The sequence below is a fragment of the Elephas maximus genome, chromosome X (assembly GCF_024166365.1).
Source record: "Elephas maximus indicus isolate mEleMax1 chromosome X, mEleMax1 primary haplotype, whole genome shotgun sequence".
Lineage (NCBI taxonomy): Eukaryota > Metazoa > Chordata > Mammalia > Proboscidea > Elephantidae > Elephas > Elephas maximus.
In genome coordinates this window covers 154,208,665-154,229,359 of record NC_064846.1, presented here as the reverse complement: position 1 = coordinate 154,229,359, position 20,695 = coordinate 154,208,665, and the positions used below count along the sequence as shown (strand labels likewise).

The window sequence follows — 20,695 nt, the reverse complement described above, 5'->3', positions numbered from 1 at the left end:
TTAAAGTGTTGAAAAGCAAAGATGTCACCTTGAAGACTAAGGTGCGCCTGACCAAAGCCATGGTGTTTTCAATCGCCTCATACGCACGCAAAAGCTGGACAATGAATAAGGAAGACTGAAAAAGAATTGACGCCATGGAATTATGGTGTTGGCGAAGAATACTGAATATACCATGGACTGCCAAAAGAACAAACAAATCTGTCCTGGAAGAAGTACAATCAGAATGCTCCTTAGAAGCAGGCGAGACTTCATCTCACATACTTTGGACATGTTATCAGGGGGTATCAGTCCCTGGAGAAGGACATCATGCTTGGTAGAGTGTCACCAAAAAAGAGGAAGACTTTCAACAAAATGGATTGACACAGTGGCTACGGCAAGGGGCTCAAGCATAACAACGATCGTGAGAATGGCGCAGGACTGGGCAGTGTTTTGTTCTGTTGTACGAAGAGTTGTTATGAGTCTGAACCGATTCAGTCGCACCTAAAAACAACAATATAGGCATGCAAAAGCTGGACAATAATAAGGAAGATCGAAGGAGAACGGATGCCTTTGAATTATGGTGTTGGCAAAGTGCATTGAATATACCATGGACTGCTGAAAAAACAAACAAATCTGTCTTGGAAAAAGTACAGCCAGAATGCTCCTTAGAAGCGAAGTTGGCGAGACTCTGTCTTGTGTACCTAGGACATGTTATCAGGAGGGACCAGTCCCTAGAGAAGGACATCATGGTTGGTAAAGTAGAGGGTCAGTGTAAAAGAGGAAGACCCTCAACAAGATGGATTGACACAGTGGCTTCAACAATGGACTAAAACATAGTAACGATTGTGAGGATGGCATAGGACTGAGCAGTGTTTCCTTCTGTTCTACATAGGCACTGTTGTACAGTGGCACCTAACAACAACATAATCACGATCCTGTTATCACATGTAAGAAATTTAACATCAGCATAATAATATGTCATCTTAAATTCTCCAATGTTCCCAAATAATATCCTTTACAGTTTTTTGTTTTGTTTTTAATACTCAGGACCCAATCGAGACTCAAGTTGTTGTTTCTCTTTAATCTCCTTTAGTACACCTTTTTGTCTTTCACAACATAGACTTTTTGCAAGAGTTCAGGCCAGATATTTTGTAGATTGTCTTACACTTTGTATACATCTGATTGTTTCCTCATGGTTAGATTTAGCTTAAACATTTTTTTTTTTTTGCAAGAAGCCCAGATAGCTGGTGTTGGCTTTTTGACGTGCATCCCATCAGGAGGCATACGACGTCAGACTGCTCCTTGTTAGCGATGCTTTTGTTTGTGTGTGTGTGATGCTATTTAGTTAAGATGGTGTATATATCTTTAAGTGGTAACTTACTCAAAAATAAAAATTATACAAGCAAAGCATCAATTAAAACTCAGAGCGCGCAGCAGGAGGCAGTCGCTTTCTCAGGCTCCAGAGGAAATGGTACAACCACGCCCATGTTCCGCCCGCCCGCGCCTCTTTTCCCGAAAAATCAAGTCTCAGAACCAAAGAGCCGCTACTTCTACGTGCCCAAATCTTTTCTCATCAGCATGCGTGCGCCTGCGCAGCCCGTCTCCAGAAGGTTCCTTTTCAGCGCCCGACCGCTTCTTTCTCTTGCTCTCCTTCGGCCTCTGCTCAGCTGAAGCTTCCCCTAAGGGGTCATCACAGGGCGCCAAACGCGAGGCCGCGGGAAGGCCGGGGGCGGGGCGCGGCTCGTCGCTGCGCCGCACGTAAGTGGCCTTCCGGGCGGAAGTCCGCAGCCTCGCTAGCCGCTGATTGGCTTTCGGGCTGGTGCCTGTCTCGGCCCCCGCGCCAGTTTCGGGCTAGTTGGCGCGGAATCGGGAGAGTCGGAAACCATGGCGCCGGTGCACAGCGACGATTGCGAGCCGGGGGCGAGCGGTGAGGGTCAGCCCCGCGCGCGGGATGCTCGGTTGGGAGTTCAGGGACCATAGCATGATTGCGGGTGGTGGGGATTCTGGAGGTCTCTATTTTTTCTAAGCGAAGCACGCTCCCAGATCGCCCCGCGGGTCTGTTCGGGCGAGGACTACAGATGGTCTTGGGCGGGGTTCTTTCTGGCTTTGGACGAGAACTTCTGTGCCAGGACTGTTTACTCCTAGCAAACCCGAGCAATCCCCTGTGGGGCTTTTTGTTTGGGAAGCTGCCTCAGCTCTGTCACTGCGGGTCAGAGCACCTGCCTTTCATTTCTTTTGGTGAGTCGCACCCCACGTGTTGGGCACACCGTCATCGAGACTGGTCTCAGTGGGGGCACTGCCTTGGCTGCAAGTGTTTTACTTCTTCCTCAAGTATCCGCTTCAGGGCTAGGACAGGACAGATGTACGTCCCCCTTTCTAGGAACTCCAGGGAAATTGTTATACATTGGAACTAAGGAAAGAAAGCTCTAAGTGCCATCACTAGAGAGAAAAGCGTTTCGTCTTTCTAGGTAATGGGTTTCTGCTTTATGCATTAACAATTTTTCTTTCAGATTCTTCCATGGAAAGCTGTTCAAGTGCTTCATACAAATAGTGTGCACAATCTAGTCGCTTCGGGTGAAGTTTTTTTTTTTTTAAAGGATCGGTTCAGTGGCACTTTAGATGCCCTATATCTCACTCGGTTTGTCGGTGGTAATCTCTTATTCCCCAGAATAGAATATGAAAATGCAAATGGCTTTCTCTGATTTCAGATTTTTGAACGGCGTTCAACTAAAGTGTGACTTAACTTCAGTGAACTTCTAACTTAAAATCAGATGCTTCACTGTCTTAGCTCAAGCATTTCATCTGTCACTCAGATACATCACCATTAATGAGAACTGGCTGCCTAATCAGCTTCCTTTGCATTCACCTGGTTGTAAATCACAGATTTCAATTTGCTCTTGCCCTTGGTTTTTTGAGACAATTTATTTTGGAGAGTCGACTAGCGTGGATTACAAATGGGATTTAGAATGTGAGTGTGAACAGTCTTTTCAGCTGTATGTCAGTGATTTGCCACTAAGCCCTTTTCTCGCCCTAAAAACTGTATGTCATCTGTGAGCATCAAGAAATCACTCCCTGAAGGATACTGTGCAGTCCTGAGATCGCTTTTAAGTTATGGTGTTGATTAAGTAGTTGCTAGGCTTGTGACTGGAATCTTTCCTTTAGAGCCGACTGAAAGGTTGTTGGCTGAGAGTCTGTTGCAGGCTAGTGTCTGTCTGCTTTTTGGGAGAATAGGGGTGCTCCAGAGGGTAATTTTGAGCCAGATATTTAACGTTTTATAACTGGATTTTTTCGTGCTTTTTCTTTTTTTTGCTAACTTATTATGTGAAGCATTGGAGATGTATTTCAAAAAGGAAAATCCAGGTCTTTTTTTTTTTTTCCTTAAGTATTAGGACATATGGTACCTTGACAAAGGCAGCAAAAAGGTGAAAGGTCTGTAAGTAGCCATTATATATGAGAAGGACTCCGGTAGAGCTTAACGATTAAAAAAAAAAAGGCAAGTAAATGGTTCATGAATTTGTTTATTCAGCAAATAATTATTATGTACCTACTAGGCTTTTTTTTTACTAGGCTTAGGTATTCTGTCAGGCTGTAGTGTTACAGTGGTGGGTAGGCTGGATGTAATTTCAGTCCTCATGGAGTTGAGATGTTGCAGTGCTATATTGAGGCTTCCCTGAGAGAGTGGCTTTGTTTAATTTTGCTTTCTAGAAGATAGGCCACAGTACTGCATGTGTGTGTGACTACCCTGCAGCTATACACACACATTAAAATAAACCTCTCCTATTTATATTGCTAAATATGAAGTAAGATAAACATCTTCATTTAACCCTTACCAACTTTACGAAGCAGACATGATTATCCCAGTTTCACAGATGAGGACACTGAGGCTCTGCATTAGCCAGAATCCTTAGTTGCAAGCTACAGGAACCAACTCTAACTGATTTAGTCAGAAAAGGAATTTATTGGAAGGACACTGTGGTGTTCACAGAAACTCTTAAGAGGGCTGGAGAGCCAGTCTGGGGCTGCTTAGCCGGGAACAGTACTTAAAATCATGCCATAAAACTGGTCCAGTGAGGAAGTCATTGCTAACGTGGCCAAGTACTTGATACTATAACTTGTATCTTGGGGTATTGCTGGCGCTGTTACCGCAGGCACTCAATCTTCCTGTAGGCGTCACTACTTCTAGACTTTTCCTTAAGTCAGCCTCCTTCACTTCCTTGTGACATTACCTTCTGATTTAAAGCCTGAGGAGGTGTTCCTAATTGGTAGAGCCTATTATATGCCCATGCCTTAGTTGCAAGGGAGTCTGGGAAAAAGCTTCTGACACAGACCTTTTTTCAGCTATTGAGTGGGGCCTGGGCCCTGTCTTCCATCAAGACTTATAAGGGGGGAATTTCACAAACAGGTTCAGATGCTGGGCAACTTAAAAAAAAAAAAAAGACAACTGCCCATTGCAGGCTCAGAGAGGTTAACTCGTCTAATGCCACCCAGTAAATGGCAGCGCTGGGATGTGCTGCTTCCCCCAGATCTCCCAGTTCTCCTATTCACTCTACACTCAACCTTCCATGCTGACTTTCTTTCAGTTCCTGAATACACCTTGCATTTTTATCCTTTGTAATTTGGCTCATGCCTTTTCCTCTGCTTATGCCACTTTTTGACCCTGTTCACTTATGGTGAAATTCTACTCTTCTTTGTGAGCCTCTGTTGGAAATCTGCCCTGTGAAGCCTTTCCTGATTTCCCAGGCAGAATTAACTGTTCTCTTCTCAACCTTACGTCTTATAGGGTGCCATATTTATATTATGCTGGTAGCCTGAGGCCCTTTTGCTTTACTTGACAGTGAGCCACTTGAGGACAGGCAATTCCAGCCCTTGTATAGTGGAACGTTGTTGCTTGTGAATAAGTCATTTTGAAGATCTACAGATTTTCTCAGGGATTTTTTTTTTTTTTTTAATATACTAAAGGAGTCAAGGGATTCTTGAAGGGAATACACAGGCCAGCTTTTCACTCTCAATGGTCATGTTCAGTGATCTCTGAAACCTTCTCATGTAAGCCTGCTTGTTGTTTTTGAAATCATTTGCGTGACACCCAGGATTTTGTGGCTGTCATCATTAAGTACCTGCATTCCCTTAATTTTTAATTAATGCCTTGCTGAAAATGGATGTGAAAGTCAGACAATAGACTGAGATGTTGTAAAGAAAGATTCCATTTCCAGAAAGCTAGGGGAAAAAAAAACTCTGCTTCACCTTGAAGATATAGTTTTCAACAATTTATTGCCAGCATTTGGTACATGTTCTTTAAATTGTATCCTCTATTTCAGTCAAACACCTAGTCAAACAACATAATGTTGTTACGAGCATTCCAGTGGGGTTGGAGCTTTTAGGATGCCTCTTATCAATACTTCTTTTCTGTGCTTACTCCTTTTTGTAAATTAATTAGCCCCAAGTACAATAAAATACTCAATTTCACAGACACAGATGGCAATCATGCCGAGCCTAAACTCATGGCAGGCAGCACTGTTATTCATCAGCTGATCTATGAAAGTGTTATTCTGTGTAGGAGATCTTTTCAGTTTGTGTAGGGGGGCGGTCAGTTTATAATGACCAAAAGCTTGAATACTTGAAAAATTGAATGAATGAACGCTGAGGCCTTCTTCTATTTTAGTAACTTTGACAAAATACATTTTAGTCTTTGTCATTTTTCTCTATGATTCTATAATGTCATAACCAACTGGGTGAGGCCTTGAAACCAGTGATAGAAAATCAAGAATCTCCTCAGAGCCATCTTTGTTAAATTTCCCCAATCCTCAGTCTATCCTTCCTTTGAAATTCCAGGTACTTTATCTGTACCTCTGTTAGGGCATGTATTCTAAGTCTTGTAGTAGAGTCAGTTGTTATTTATCTCTGATGTTAGATTTTAAATTCTGGGAGTACAGGAACTATGTCTTTTTGATCTTTGTGTCTCTCAGCACCTAGTACTTTGGAAAGAGGAGATGTTCCTTTAAGCCTTTTAAATGTTGATGAATAGAGTACAAAATGAGTTGCCTTTAGAACTTTCCAGAGTACCTGTGGCCTGTCCTTTCTAATGGTAAGGTTATGGACTAATGACCGATCTCCCTTCTCTGGTTTCTCCATGAGATATCAATTGAATTTGGAATTTTCCTTTTTTTTTTTTTTTCAAGGAAAAAATAACAGTTACTTCAGTTATTTTAACTGGAACTAGCTTAGAGAAAATCTCTGAAGAGTCACAGGAACTGCAGATTCGGCCATGTGCTTTGTGAATTATTTACGTTGTAAAAAGTATCCTTTTGTAGAATATTAAAATTGTGTATTACTATTGCCTAGAAACATTCCTTTGTTTCTAAGGGAAGATGGCTGACTATTTTTTAACATCTCATGTAAATTTGGTTTTTTTTCAGCTGTGTCAGATTCAGAGAGTTTTGTAATTTCTCGATCCCGGCGAGAAAAGAAATCAAAGAAAGGGCGCCAAGAAGCTCTAGAGAGACTGAAAAGGGCTAAAGCGGGTGAAAAGTATAAATATGAGGTAAGTAACCATTTTTGTGGTTTTTTCTTGTGTGCTTCACGTAATTCATAGCCTGCAGGTAGTCTTATGTCACTTTTGTCATGTACTGATGAGAAATATTTGCATATTTCAAGCTTGTCGTAATAGTAGTTTCTTATTCTTGAACAAGCATGGGCTTGAGGTAGACTTACAAAATTGTATAGAGACTACTTGACCCTTAAGGTTTCTCTCTAAACCTTAGAACCCTTTACAGGTGATTTTTAAAATTCCAAAAGAAAGTAGCTGCATATATTTTTTTCCTTGTTGAGCTTACTGCATCTCTGGTGGGTCTCATGGTTTTGCTGGGAACTTAGATGTGTTTTTACTTTAGCCTTAAAGTATTGAGTATTCTAGCTAAGCCCTACTTTTTGGAGAGGATTGTTCTACTTAATCTCATCTGCAAGGGGAGTGGCAGTGGGGACTTGGACCTTACTTCTGCTAATGTCTTGCTTCTAAGGTTGAATGTGATGCTGGTTTCCTCTACCTGCTGTCTATGGATTACAGGCAAAACACAGAAAGAGTGGCTAGCACCTGCAAATAAATTGTCACCTTCAGCGTACTCCCTGAGTATCTTAACTGCTAGAAAGCGATTAGCTCGTACTAGAAAATAATAACAACTAATACACCTTTTTAGCTAACACACCCTTCTAAGCCTTTTATCATTTATCCCGTTGCCGTCAAGTCAGTTCCAATTCATAGTGACCCTGTACGACACAGTAGAACTGCCCCCATAGGGTTTCCAGGGCTGTAATCTTTACAGATGCAGACCGACTGCCACATCTTTCTCCCATGGAGCATCTGGTGGGTTCGAACCACTGACCTTTCGGTTAGCAGCTGAGCGTGTAACCACTGCGCTACCAGGGCTCCTCCTTCTGATAACCATATGAAGTTAGATACTATGATCAGTAACATTTTGTAGGCGAGATATTTGAGACACAGAAAGTTTAGTGGAGTCACAGTGGCAGAGGCTTTATTTGAACCCAGGCTGTCTGGCTACAGAATATGCGTTCTTAACCATTTCCTGTACTATATTGGGCAATTAAGCAAGGAGAAGAGGATTTTTGTCATTTGGGACCATTCAATCAAGTTGTGAGGTGAGCCAGATCACAAAGGACTGCTAAAAGGATTACAGTAAAGCATAAGGATGTTTTTAACATAGGTACTTCTATGAAGGAGTTCTGTGTGGCATTCCAGATGTTGGCACAACGCTGCTGATATACCTCTAAACACTTTGATGCTAATTGCATGGCTCTAGGAATTCATGCTGGGTAGCAGCAGTGTTTTCAGAGATAGAGTCAAAATGCCTGTTTACTCAAAATTATTTTTGAAAATTGTTTCCTGTTGTCTTTTTGATAGTGTATGAGTGATTACTTAAATAAGAGACAAATATGCCTAACAAACTTCAACCAACAAAAATAATCTTGCCAGTCCCCTGTCCCCTGCTGAAAAAAAGAAGAAGAAGAAAACTGATCAGTACACTAATCGGATTAGTTTGTATCTGGGGTGTCGAAAACTTAACTTGGGGCAGGCAATCTCTGTTCCCAAATTGTGAACAGGCCAAATCAATATTTGCCAGTGATCCCTGCAGAGTAGATTAAAAAGGAGGTCGGAAGCTAAACCTAATCCTGTAATTATTATAAACCTTGTATGTATGGCAGAAATCCAGTCAGCTATGCCCATTAGACTCTCAGAGATCTGTGCCCAAGGTTTTAGGTAGACCAGTCTGCTTCCTAAGGCCTTAGCTCTTCAGGTGGGGTTAGTCACTCCCTCCCCTATTTGAAATTTGTTCTTCTCAAAACTCTGGAGAGAAAGGGGGAATTTTTAATGAGGTATCTATGAGATCTTGCTAACCAGCCCTCCACACTCTTGTCTGAGAAGTCAGTAGAGTATCCCGATGGGCAGCTGCAGAGGTTGTGTGTGCCCGTTCTGTTTGCTGCTTTAACCGTGCTAAAGTGGTCTGCTCTATTCATGCCGCTAGTTCATGGTGTTCCGGCCCCATGACAGTCAAGCAGCCCATGTGACTGGAGGCCTTGCTGCTCTCTGGCTTTGCGCTTCCAATAGCCCAACACTGAAGTCTCTGCAGTCCGAACACCTCTGAATGGTGGGAGATCAGTAGTACTGGAAATGGGGATCACTCGAAAACCATTTCTAGTTCACCTGTAGAATATATGTTTATCTCGCTAATTTTTGGATGGGGATGCTTTTCCTTTTGAATAATATTTGGTTGGTTGAACTGTTATTAAAATTATCGTGTATCTGCAGAGCATACATCAGCTTGTGGAGAGAGAGGTGGCATGCCTTACAAGTTTGCCAAATATGTGAGAAACCAGTCAAGAAATTACAAGTGAATAATCCCCATAGCAGCTAATGAAGAATTGGCTATACTTCAGTTTGTTTTTTATGAAGTAGATGAGTAATTGATGGTGTGACAAGTATATTATGCTAATGGATCATTTAATATCTTATGTTAACACCCACCTAAAAGGAATACTAAGTTAATTGATGTCTATTTAAGGAAAATCCTGTAGTGGTGTTGAATGTCAGAATTCATGATTTGGTTGTAGCTATTCCTTCAGGCTGCCATTCCAGTTTCAATTTGACAACTTTTTTTTTTTTTTTTTATCAGAATCGTTTAACACTTTTCACTCCATTTGAAGCTTTTTCTCAAACTTGTCTGATGGCAGATTGAGGACTTCGCAAGCGTGTATGAAGAAGTTGATGAAGACCAGTATTCGAAGCTAGTTCAGGCACGCCAGGATGATGACTGGATTGTGGATGACGGTACGTGGGAGGAAATTGCTTGTCAGGTTGCGTTTCGGAGGTTCTCATGCAGTCAAGTTACTGCTTTGCATGGGCAGACGTGAGGCGCTGTCATGGGACCCTATTTGGTTTGGATTTTCCTCAACGTATTTGGGGGTGTGGAACCAGAACAACAGAAAGTTTCTTTGGAGCGGTTTTGGAGACTCAGGCACATATCTTAGGATATAGCATAAATTCTCCAGGAAGTAGCTGTGTAGGCATCGGGAGGAGCCATATGCCTGTGGAATTACGGGACCCAGGTTCAAGTTCCATCTTTTCTACTTTCCAGCTGTATGATCATGGACAAGTCACTTCATCTCTCAGCTTTTTCACCTGTAATGTGGGGATAAGAAAAATACCTATCTCACAGAGTCGTTGTGAGGATTACCTCAAGGTTATAGGTGCACACATAGGTAGTAATGTTCTTATGCGCGTTACGGAAAGCTCACTGCTTCCTGTGTGTAGGGTCTTGACTTCTTGGGCAGTGAATCCCGACTCCAGCAAGGAGATGTACATTGTGCCGGTGACTATTTATGTCCCTAATTCTGTATTTGGACACAGCTCTCTTGCCCATTTTCCATCTTAGGACAGAGTGCCTTTCTGGGCTTGTGATCTTGATTCTTTTACTTTTTGTTCTTCCAGTAGAATAAAACAGCATAAAGTGTCCTATCGTGGCAAGCTCTAATCTTGTGGGCCAAATCATTTCCATAGCTCACGTAGTTAGGTAGAATATACTTCCATTGGTTTTGACTCTGAAATCCTGTGCCACTGGGGTGCTGTCTTTTGTCCCATAACTGTTCGAACAGGGTTCTGCTGCACAACAGGTTTGTTTCCTTGGTCATGGCTAAAATACCATTGGCTGCTTGTAGAAACTTGATCCCAATGTTAAACTTTGTTCTTGCAGATGGTATTGGCTATGTGGAGGATGGCCGAGAGATTTTTGATGATGACCTTGCAGATGATGCTCTTGATTCCAGCCAGAAAGGTACTTCCATTTTGTTTTCAAGAGAGTGCCACTGTGAGACTTAAAGAATTGGCTAAAATTTGAGATGAACTTGGTGCTCTGATTGCAGTTTTCCCTTTGGGGAAGTTTCCCTTTGTGGGAGAAGAACCTACCACAATTAGAACATATCAGAATATGTTACATAGAAGATTAAAGGTAAAAAACAAAAACACCACTAGGAATTGAGAAGTTTCATGCCTCTGTTATGTAAAGAGTTTGCTGTTTTATTTGTTTTGAAATTTTTAGTCCTACAGCCATCGTGATGTTTTATAATTCCTTCTAAAATTCCAAGTACTTGGAATTTTAGCCCTTTGATAATTGTACAGCACCGTACCAGGGACTAGAACTAGTATAATCAAATTGCTTTGTTTAATTGAAATTTAACATGATAAGAATCAATGCATTAGATTATCTCAGCCACAAAATCATCGGCAGAAAAATAGTTTGAGTAAACAAGCCTGATTTAGTTCCTGTGGAACGAGAAGGGGAAATTTCTCTTCAGTATTTGTTTTCTTGGTTTAGTTTACTGGTCTTCTACCTCCAGGGAGTAGGCCAGGGTATCATCAAATGTGGCCCACTCATGGCCTGTGGAAGTTTTTTTTAAACAGCTTCGATGGCACTGGGCTGGGCTGGGGCATTATTGAAATATAATTCACATACCATACAATTCACCCATATAAAGTGTACACTTCAGTGGCTTTTAGTAGATTCACAGAGCGGTGCTTCCATCATCACAATCAATTTTAGAACACTTTCATTGCCTCAAAAAGAAATAATGGCCTCTTTTTATAAACCCCTCAGATCAGTTTTTTTTTTTAAAGTATCCATTGCAAATTTATTATCCATCAGGAAGTTTAACTTAAAAACCCAACAGCATAGTAAAAGACATGTTATCTCTGTTGATGGCAGAACAGATTTCAATATATATATATTTTTAATGTATTCAGTCAGTACATTCTTTATAAAAGTTGTGTATGTATTTTTTTCTGTCAGTACCTTCATTGCATTTATAAATACAAGAGTTATACAGTTCTTCATCAAAAACATTTTTTAAATTCCTTATAAATATCTACATATATTTCATACCTATAAAACTTTTAAGGGCGTCTGCTGTTAAAGGTGAGCAGTATTTAATGGTCCAGTTACTGGTGCAAGAAAATATATAAAAATCTTAGTAATTACCATCCAGCAATCCCACTCCTTGGAATATATCCTATACGCACACCCATGTTCATTGCGGCACTGTTTACAATGGCAAAACGATGGAAGCAACCAAGGTGCCCATCAACCGATGAATGGATAAGTAAATGGTGGTATATTCACACAATGGAATACTATGCATCAATAAAGAACAATGATGAATCTGTAAAACATTTTATAACGTGGAGGAATCTGGAAGGCATTATGCTGAGTGAAATTAGTCAGCTGCAAAAGGACAAATATTGTATAAGACTGCTATTATAAGAGCTGGGGAAATAGTTTAAATAGAGAAGAAAATATTCCTTTGATGGTTACGAGAGGGGGAGGGAGAGGCATTTTCACTAATTAGATAGTAGATGAGAATTATTTTAGGTGAAGGGAAAGACAACACAATACAGGTGAGGTCAGCACAACTGGACTGAACTAAAAGTAAAGAAATTTCCTGAATAAACTGAATGCTTTGAAGGCCAGTGTAGCAGGGGTGGGGGTTTGGGGATCATGGCTTCAGGGGACATCTAAGTCAATTGACATAATAAAATCTATTAAGGTAACGTTTTGCATCCCACTTTGGAGAGTGGCGTCTGGGGTCTTAAACGCTAGCAGGCAGCCATCTAAGATGCATCAATTGGTCTCAACCCACCTGGAGCAAAGGAGAATGGAGAACACCAAAGACACAAGGTAATTATGAGCCCAAGAGACAGAAAGGGCCACATGAACCAGAGACTCCATCAGCCTGAGACCAGAAGAATTACATGGTGCCCGGCCACAACCTATGATTGCCCTTACAGGGAACATTACAAAGAACCCCTGAGGGAGCAGGAGAGCAGTGGGATGCAGACCCTAAATTCTTGTAAAAAGACCAGACTTAATGGTCTGACTGAGACTAGAATGACCCCAGAGGTCACGGTCCCCAGACCTTCTGTTAGCTCAAGACAGGAACTAACAGAACTAATTCTTCAGACAGGGATTGGACTATACTATGGGATAGACAATGATACTGGTGAAGAATGAGCTTCTTGGATCGTGTAGACACATGAGACTATGTTGGCATATCCTGTCTGAGGCGGAGATTACAGAGAACAGAGGGTCAAAAGCTGGCTGAATGGACACGAAAAGAAATAGAGGAGGGAAGGAGTGTGCTGTCTTGTTAGGGGGAGAGCAATTAGGAGTATATAGCAAGATGTTTATAAATTTTTGTACCAGAGACTGACTTGATTTGTAAACTTTCACTTAAAGCACGGTAAAATTAAAAAAAAAAAATCTTGGTGATAAAATATTTCCAAAAATTAGCATGATGGTTGTTGTGAAACTGAACTCGATTAAACCATGATATTTTAGAAAGGTGTTTGATGTGTGTATTCCCATGAGATTCAAAAGTGATATAAACAGATGGAAGTGAAGACCATGATTGAAAACAAATGCACACTACAGAGCAGTTAAGGCAAGAGTGTGATAGATGGGGAAAATTATTTGCAGAGTCAGACATGGGAGGCATGGGAAGGAACACATAGTAATAATTATGTGAGCCTGAATTTGTATATAAACTCCACTGTTCTCCGGTTGCTAATTGTCATCCACACTGAGGAATGTTCACATTTGCTGAGAATGTTATTAGAAAAAAAAAAAGAAAAAAAAATTTTTTTAAAGCACCCTCCAATTTCTGTGTTGCCACTACAATGCTTGATGTGCTTTTTCTTCTGTAAAATCTGCCTGGATTGGGGCCAGGAATATGAGTTGGTAGTTCTACATGATTTAGATTTATAAGGAATTCTTCCTTCCTCTGGTGAAGGTGATCATGATCAATGTTCTTCGTATTCAGAGGTGTGTGCTGAATTTTATTCTAGCCAAGAAGAGGAAATGAAGAGAATGAAAGTAAAACTAGGTCTTTGTTTGCCCTTTGAACACAGGCACTCGATCCCCCTGAGACTGAGTGAGTGACTCTTAGAGTGGCCCCTCATAATCACCTGTAGGTCATGCATTCAGAGAAACAGGGAGAAATAAAATGAGAAGGGATGCCTTACCTGACCTCTTGCCACGGATGGCAGCCCCACTACAGTCCTCCACATTCTGCTTGAAAAAGGCCTGCAAAGACTGCTGTCACCCTTACTGTGGAGTTAGTAAAGGAGGCCATCCCTTGTACCAGAGAGAGACTTTTTCTCTTTGAGTTTCAAACTTCAGACTGCAGGTAACTTTGGGAGTTACACATCATTTGCAGGCAAATAAGGAGCCCTGGTGGTGCAGTGGTTAAGTGCTTGTCTGCTAACCAAAAGGTTGGCGGTTTGAACCCACCAGCTGCTCTGCCAGCGAAAGAGATGGCAGTCTGCTTCCTTAAAGATTTATAGCCTTGGGAACCCTATGAGGCAGTTCTACTCTGTCCTATAGGGTCTCTGTGAGTTGGAATCGACTCGATTACAGTGGGTTTTTTTGTTTGTTTCCAGTCTTACCTTGTTCTGATGTATAAAAAGAAAGAATGGAAGATAAGGAAGCAGGAGGAGGAGAGTTGGAGGAGGGGTAGAGGGGTCACTTATCAAACTTGCCCTGAAGGACGCTAGCATCTCCCCATCAACCCCTTGAAGTCTCTGTGTGATATGGCTTTTTCTGTGGCTTTCGGACAGTGTTTGTAAAATCCCCCTTTCTGCTGAGTTTACAGCTCAGTGCCCTGATGGCCAGGCTCCTTGAAGAAGGAGATAGGGTCTATAGGGTCGCTATGAGTCGGAATCGACTCGACGGCACTGGGTTTGGTTTTTGGTTTTTGAAGAAAGAGAATTCCCAGATGCTTTTGTTCTCATCACCACCCTGTTTGGTCAGGCTGCCACTGATGTTGTTGCTACATTTTTGAATTCCATTGACTTTATTCAGGGATAAATAAGGCAACCACAAAAGACATAAGAGCTATACATGCTCCAAATAAAAATAGTGGGCCTGGGATGATGGCTTCTTGCAGGGTAACTTTGTTAGAATTCAGTTCTTATTCCAGTTTAGTTTGTTCAATGTGGAAAAGTAGAATATGAAGCCATACCTGCTGGCTACAGGCTATTGCATAGTCTTCTCATTCCAATATGATCCTCTGGGCAACTCCTTCTGATTGGACTCTGAATTCTATGAGACGAGAACACTGACTCCTGGAAATGTGATGCTAGACCTGGCAGCCAGGGTCCTCGCTGCCCACATCATTCAGGCCTGAGATCCAAAACTGTCCCAGGCTAACTGGAGCAGCTGGAAGCCCAAGCCAAGGAGGACAGTGTTCTTATTCCCTAACGGTCTCATCAAGATGCTAAGAAAGACTGTCTCAGTTACAATAGACAGAATTCTCACCATAGCTATGAATGCTGCAATTTTAACAGATCCAAAACCTATGACCTGCCTGAGATAGGGGGAAAAAAAAACTTGAGTACTGTCCAGCTGTAGGAAAATATGAAAGAAACATGGTGGTGCAGATTAGTAAGATGGTAGAAACTTTCCCAACTTTCTTTGGTGACACAAAAGGAGGGTCCACTTGTTTCCATGAAATCTGAGCTCCCCAGGAAACAGGTCTCATTTTCTCTGGCAAAGATTCTAGAACAGCCAGTAAGATGGAGCACATGTCAAAAAAAGCCACCACTGTGGCGGCTAGCACAACGAGGCTGTCTCTGTATCTGGCAGACAGGTGTGCTCCAGTGGCTGGGCTGCTGGCCAGACTGGCCGCAAAAGAGGCTCTGCTCCTGGGTGACATCAGTTACATGGGCAAATATCACAGAGAATGTGAGCGAGAAGACTCCAGAAATCATGGCAAAATGCTAGCACAAGCTGATTTTCATCAGTGAGATTGGGAGGGAAGCAGGTGAAGAAGACTTCCTCCCCCATAAGTCCGATAGAGCACCTACCTGTAAGTGGTCACTAAGGAAAGATAACAGGCCCTTAACACCTTGAATGTGACCCTTCATGAGGAATGTATGTTGAGGAAATGTTTCACGTAGGACAGTTAACATTGGAGTTGTCAACAGGCCACATGCAAAGAATTCAAGGAAGATGATGATAGCAGTGAGGTATATACTTGGTTGACCTGAGCTGCAGCCCATGGCCTGCGTGCCCCCTTTTATGGCATGGCTTCTTTCTCCTCTGGCCCTTTGCTCCATGCTCATGTCAGGGCCATGCCTTGGAGACAACCGGCCGTTGCAGAGGGTTAAGGAGGCAGCTGCTGCCGGAGCTGCAGAATAGCCATGGAGGGAAAGACAGGATCACAGCTCCAGGGGCCACTGCCACAGTGACTGTGACCCTTTTGGCTGGTGGAGTCTATTTTTCATACATACCAGTGCAACAGAGACCCTTAGTGGCCACAAAGCCTAAGTTACATACTATACTGCTCTTTGCAGAAACGATTTAGACCTTGCCCTGGAGTTGCCCATTGTTAACATTTTGCAATGTTGGTTTCCGCTCTCCCTCCCCCTTCCCAATCACATACACAGATATGTTTTATTTTTGGTGAACTTTTAAAAGTAACTTGTAGACACTATGACATTTGTGTACATATGTACAGTAACGATCTCCTAAAAATAAGGAACTGGTTTTAATCACAATACCGTTATGGTATTATCTCATATACTGCCCATATTAAAATTCGCCAATTGTCCAAATAGTCTCTTTTATAGCTTTTTTCTTAAAATGCAGAATTCACTTTAGCTTTCCTGTATCTTTGGTCTTACTTAGTGTAAAACAGCCCCCCCCCCCGCCCATTGTCTTTCATGACATTGGCATTTTTAAAGGGACCACACTGGCTGTTTTGTTGAATGTCCCCAAAATCTGGGAGTTACCCGATTGCTTCTTCGTGATTAGATTCAGGTTAAATATTTTTGGCAACAGTACAATATAGATGAAGTTGTGTCCTTCCCATCAGTCACACCAGGGACACGTAATGTCAGTTTGTCCCTTATTTGTGATGATGAGTTTGGTTTCTTGGTTAAGATGATGTTTGCCAGATTCTTCCCTTGTAACGCTACCTTTTCCTTTGTAATTAATGCAAATATGGGGTGATAATTTGAGACCTTGTGGCTCTCCATTTCCTACATGAACTTTCACCCAGTGCTTTCAGCATCTATTGATGATCCTTTCTGGAGTCGGCTATTACATTGGTAGTTGCAAAGTGGTGATTCTAAAATTCTATTACCCCTGTATTTTTAGGTAACATTGTTTTCTGAGACCTTCTCTGTCTCTTCTTTTTAAAACTATCATTTCAAGCTCATAGGTGTTTTTTTTTTTAACTGTGTTACTGCTCAGTATCTATTACCATTTTTTTTTTTTATGTTCAAATTATCCCAGATTTGGCCAATGGAAACTCCTTTGAGCTAGCTTCTGTGTCCTTTTGATATGACCTCATCAGTCTTTGAGCATTTCCTTGCTTTCTCGGACAGTAAGATGTCCAGGTTCATCTTGAACTCTTCCTGCCCTAGACCTGGAATCAACTATTTCTCCAAAGAGTCTTAGTCCCTTTTAATGGCGAATGGTATTCAGATCTGGGGTATGGGTATGCTTATTGCTACTGGGGTGTAATGGCTTCTAGGCCCTTTCAGTGAATCTGGAGTATGTGTGTGTGTTTGATTTTATATATTCACTCACACACACACACACACACACACACACACACACACACACCATTCAGTGAATCTGGACTATGTGTGTGTGTTTGATTTTATATATTCATACACACACACACACAGACACACACACACAGACACACAGAGTCATGTGCTGTGTAACATCCGTTATGGACCCATAAGGTTTTTTTAAAAGGGAAAACAGCTCTCCTTCTGTTATTATTTCCTTCTAGTTTAAAGACACCAAATCCCCAGAATGAATGAGCAGAGGGTCTGCAGGGCACATCCCAGTATCTACAGCGCCTCTTCCTCCTCTTTCCTCTCCTCTTCCCCCTCCTCCTGGCTTCATTCACCTGCCCAGCAGCCATGAAGCCGTTCATTTCCAGCACAGTATTAAGCGGTCTTCCTTGTAGGTGTATGAATATTATCCTATCGCTAACAGCGCTGTACTTCAGGATAGATTTTGAAATGTTCTTTTCGATGATGAATGCGACACCATTCCTCTTCAATTTGCCATTCCCAGCATAGTAGACCATATGATTGTCCGATTCAAAATGGCCAATAGTAGTCTATTTCAGCTCACTAATACCTAGGATACCAATCTTTATGTGCTCCATTTCATTTTTGATGACTTCTAATTTTCCTGGATTCATACCTTGTACATTCCATGTTCCTTTTATTAACGGATGTATTCAGCTGTTTCTTCTCATTTTGAGTCATGCCACATGAGCTAATGAAGGTCCTGAAAGCTTTACTCCATCTATGTCATTGTCAACTCTACTTTAAGGAGGCAACTTTTCCCAAGTCGTATTTTGAGTGCCTTTCGACCTGAGGGGCTCATTTTCTGGCACTATATCAGACAGTGTTCCACTGCTATTCATAAGGTTTTCACTGACCAATTTTTTCGCAAGTAGACTGCCAGGTCCTTCTTCCTAGCCTGCCTTAGTCTGGAATCTCTGCTGTAACCTGTCCACCATGGGTGACCCTGCTGGTATTTGAAATACCAGTGACACAGCTTCCAGCATCACAGTAACACACAAGCCACCACAGTACAACAAACTGACAAAAGAGTGATGGATCTCCTATAGGTAACCATTTTTATTAGTTTCTGCTTTGTCCTTCCTGTGTATCGTTTTGCAAAAAATAAGTGCGTGTGTTTTATGTGGGATGTTATTTATTCATCCATTCACTGGTTAAATTAGAATTTGTGGACCATCCTCCTGGTTTCTACCAACCTCTGTAATGTAGAAACTCTCTTCAGTGGTACCATTTGGTAACAGTGTGGTTAATTGTAATATTTCTAGTTTATGCAAGTCCATGAAGAAGAGAATGAGCCTATGTGCTCCTTCCATCTCCCTGAACTGAGGAGACCTGTGTTCAAGTTCTTGGCCATCTTATCAATTGTCTGTATCACCTTGAACAAGTCCCATCATCTCTCTGGGCATTAGTTCTCTCAATGATAAATTAGGGTGGACTGAACAGTGAGTTTATCAAGGAAAGGACAATGTCCTGGTCATGTCAGTGCTGATTCCAGTAACTGGCATGAAGAAAGTACATGGTATTTGTTGAGTAAATGAACCATCTCTGTGTTTCCATAATCATCATGTTATCTCTTCCAGAGAAAACATCAGTGGAGATGATGACTTGACATTCTGAAATTTTTATTCTGTGCTTGGCCACCTACAAGTCCCCACTGTTTTAGTATCCCTCCCTAGGAGCCTAATAAGGCCTTATTTCCTTTCTTACACAAACGATACTGTTCTGTAGATAGTTTTGTACTTTATTTTTTTCACTTAACGAGATATCCTGAAAATCAGTCCATGTCTGTTCGTGGAGATTTCTTTACTTACTTATTTTTAAACAGCTGCATAATATTCCATTGTATGGGTGTACCATAGTTTATTCAACTATTGAATAAGTATTCAATATGGATATTGCTGTAACAAATAATACAGCACTGAATAGCTCTGTGCATACAGTGTTTTCCTCAGGGAAAATCCTTAGAAGATTGCTGCCTCAAAGAGTAAATTCACATAGTTTTATTAGATATTGCAAATTCTTCTGTACAAGGGTTGTCCTCTTTTACACTCCCATGAACAGTGTTTGAGAGTATTTGTTCCTCCACAGCCTTGCCAGTAGAGTGTGTTGTCAAGCTTTGAATTTTTGCCACTCTGTTGTGTGATAAATGGCATTTTGGTGTGATTTACAATTGCATTTCTCTTACACATGAAGTCGAGCATCTTTTTATAAAACTAACAGCTGCTTATATATCTTTTTATGTGAATTGTCTGTTCGTGTTTCTTGCCCATTTTACTTTTGGGTTTTTTGGTCCTTTTTTTTTTTTCCTTAACAGTATATATGGGAAATTGGTCCTTTATCTGTTTTATATATTTTAATTATCTGTTAATTGCTTGCGGTGTAGCTGAATTTATCAATCTTTTCTTTTACTGCAAATGGATTTTGAATCATAGACTTTCCCCACACCCAACTTATAAAGGAATTTGCCTATTCTTTTTTAATTTCATTTCATTTTTTTCCCATTTAGGTCTCTAATCCATTTGGTGTTTATTCTAGATTCATTTTTTCTAAACGGCTAGCCGACATTACTTGTTAACACTATTAAAAAGTCCAGCTCTTCCCCAGTGATAGGAGATGCCACCTTTATTATATGCTAAGTTCCTGTTAGTAATTGTGTCTCTTCATGTTCTTTATTTTCTATTTCATCTGGTCTGTTTATTCATTTTACTACCACACTAATTCATTCTAGGTTTTTTGAGGTAGAGACTGCTTTGGGATGAATCGGAAAGCTAGAATAAAAGTGACAATGTTAGAAAAGTTCGTAAGTGATTTACACATGGCCATAAGAGAAAATGTGACAGAAGTTGTTTTTTAATGAGTAAATGTCTCTATGCTGTGTAGTGTTCATAAAACATATTATGTCTGATTAACTGTTCCTCATAAGGTGGAAATTAGGATGCTATAATATCGTAACTGGTAATCCCATTTCTTTATAATTCAGTGTTTCTGTCAGATTGAGTATAGCATTAAAGAGATGATTTCATGAGGCTGCTAGGCGAATCCCTTGGTTCCAGACTAGCTTTACGTTTTTTTTTTCCCTGTGGGGGAAAAAATTCACCTTTTTAAGCTTTTATTCACACTAACAATAGCAATTAAACAATCACAAGTAATAACTGATACTTAACTGATGGAAACTCTGGTAGCGTAGTGGTTAAGAGCTACAGCTGCTAACCCAAAGGTTGGCAGTTTGAATCCACCAGACGCTCCTTGAAAACTCTATGGGGCAGTTCTCCTCTGTCGTATAGGGCCCCTATGAGTTAGAATTGACTCGACGGCAATGGGTTTGGTTATTTAACTGATAATTGGCTTGATGGCACCTAATACCACCATGAACAACTGCTATATCATTAGTGTTTGTAATAATATTTAGTCCAAGTCTGTTTGCTGGAACTAAGCTCGATTTAATAATTTTCCCTTATGTACTTTCTCATATTTTTGTCTTTTGAATTCTTAATGTTGTTATTCTCAAATTCTCATATACAGACAACAGTTGACTAGGCTTTTAGTTTT

General features: G+C 41.1%; 1 protein-coding gene and 1 pseudogene across 3 annotated transcripts in view; one reads left to right on the top strand and one right to left on the bottom strand.

Annotated features, from left to right (window-relative positions):
- The first annotated feature begins 1,782 nt into the window (after positions 1–1,782).
- Positions 1,783–20,695, top strand: part of POLA1 (DNA polymerase alpha 1, catalytic subunit) — a 349,246-nt gene continuing 330,333 nt past the window's right edge. For all 3 annotated transcript variants that reach the window (XM_049873141.1, XM_049873140.1, XM_049873142.1), the window contains exons 1-4: positions 1,783–1,906; positions 6,393–6,517; positions 9,220–9,316; positions 10,239–10,319. In XM_049873141.1, coding sequence (XP_049729098.1) covers positions 1,864–1,906; positions 6,393–6,517; positions 9,220–9,316; positions 10,239–10,319 — 346 coding nt within the window. In that variant the 5' untranslated portion in view covers positions 1,783–1,863. The remainder of the gene's footprint in view (positions 1,907–6,392; positions 6,518–9,219; positions 9,317–10,238; positions 10,320–20,695) is intronic.
- LOC126069467 (hippocampus abundant transcript-like protein 1) lies at positions 10,861–15,652 on the bottom strand (annotated as a pseudogene).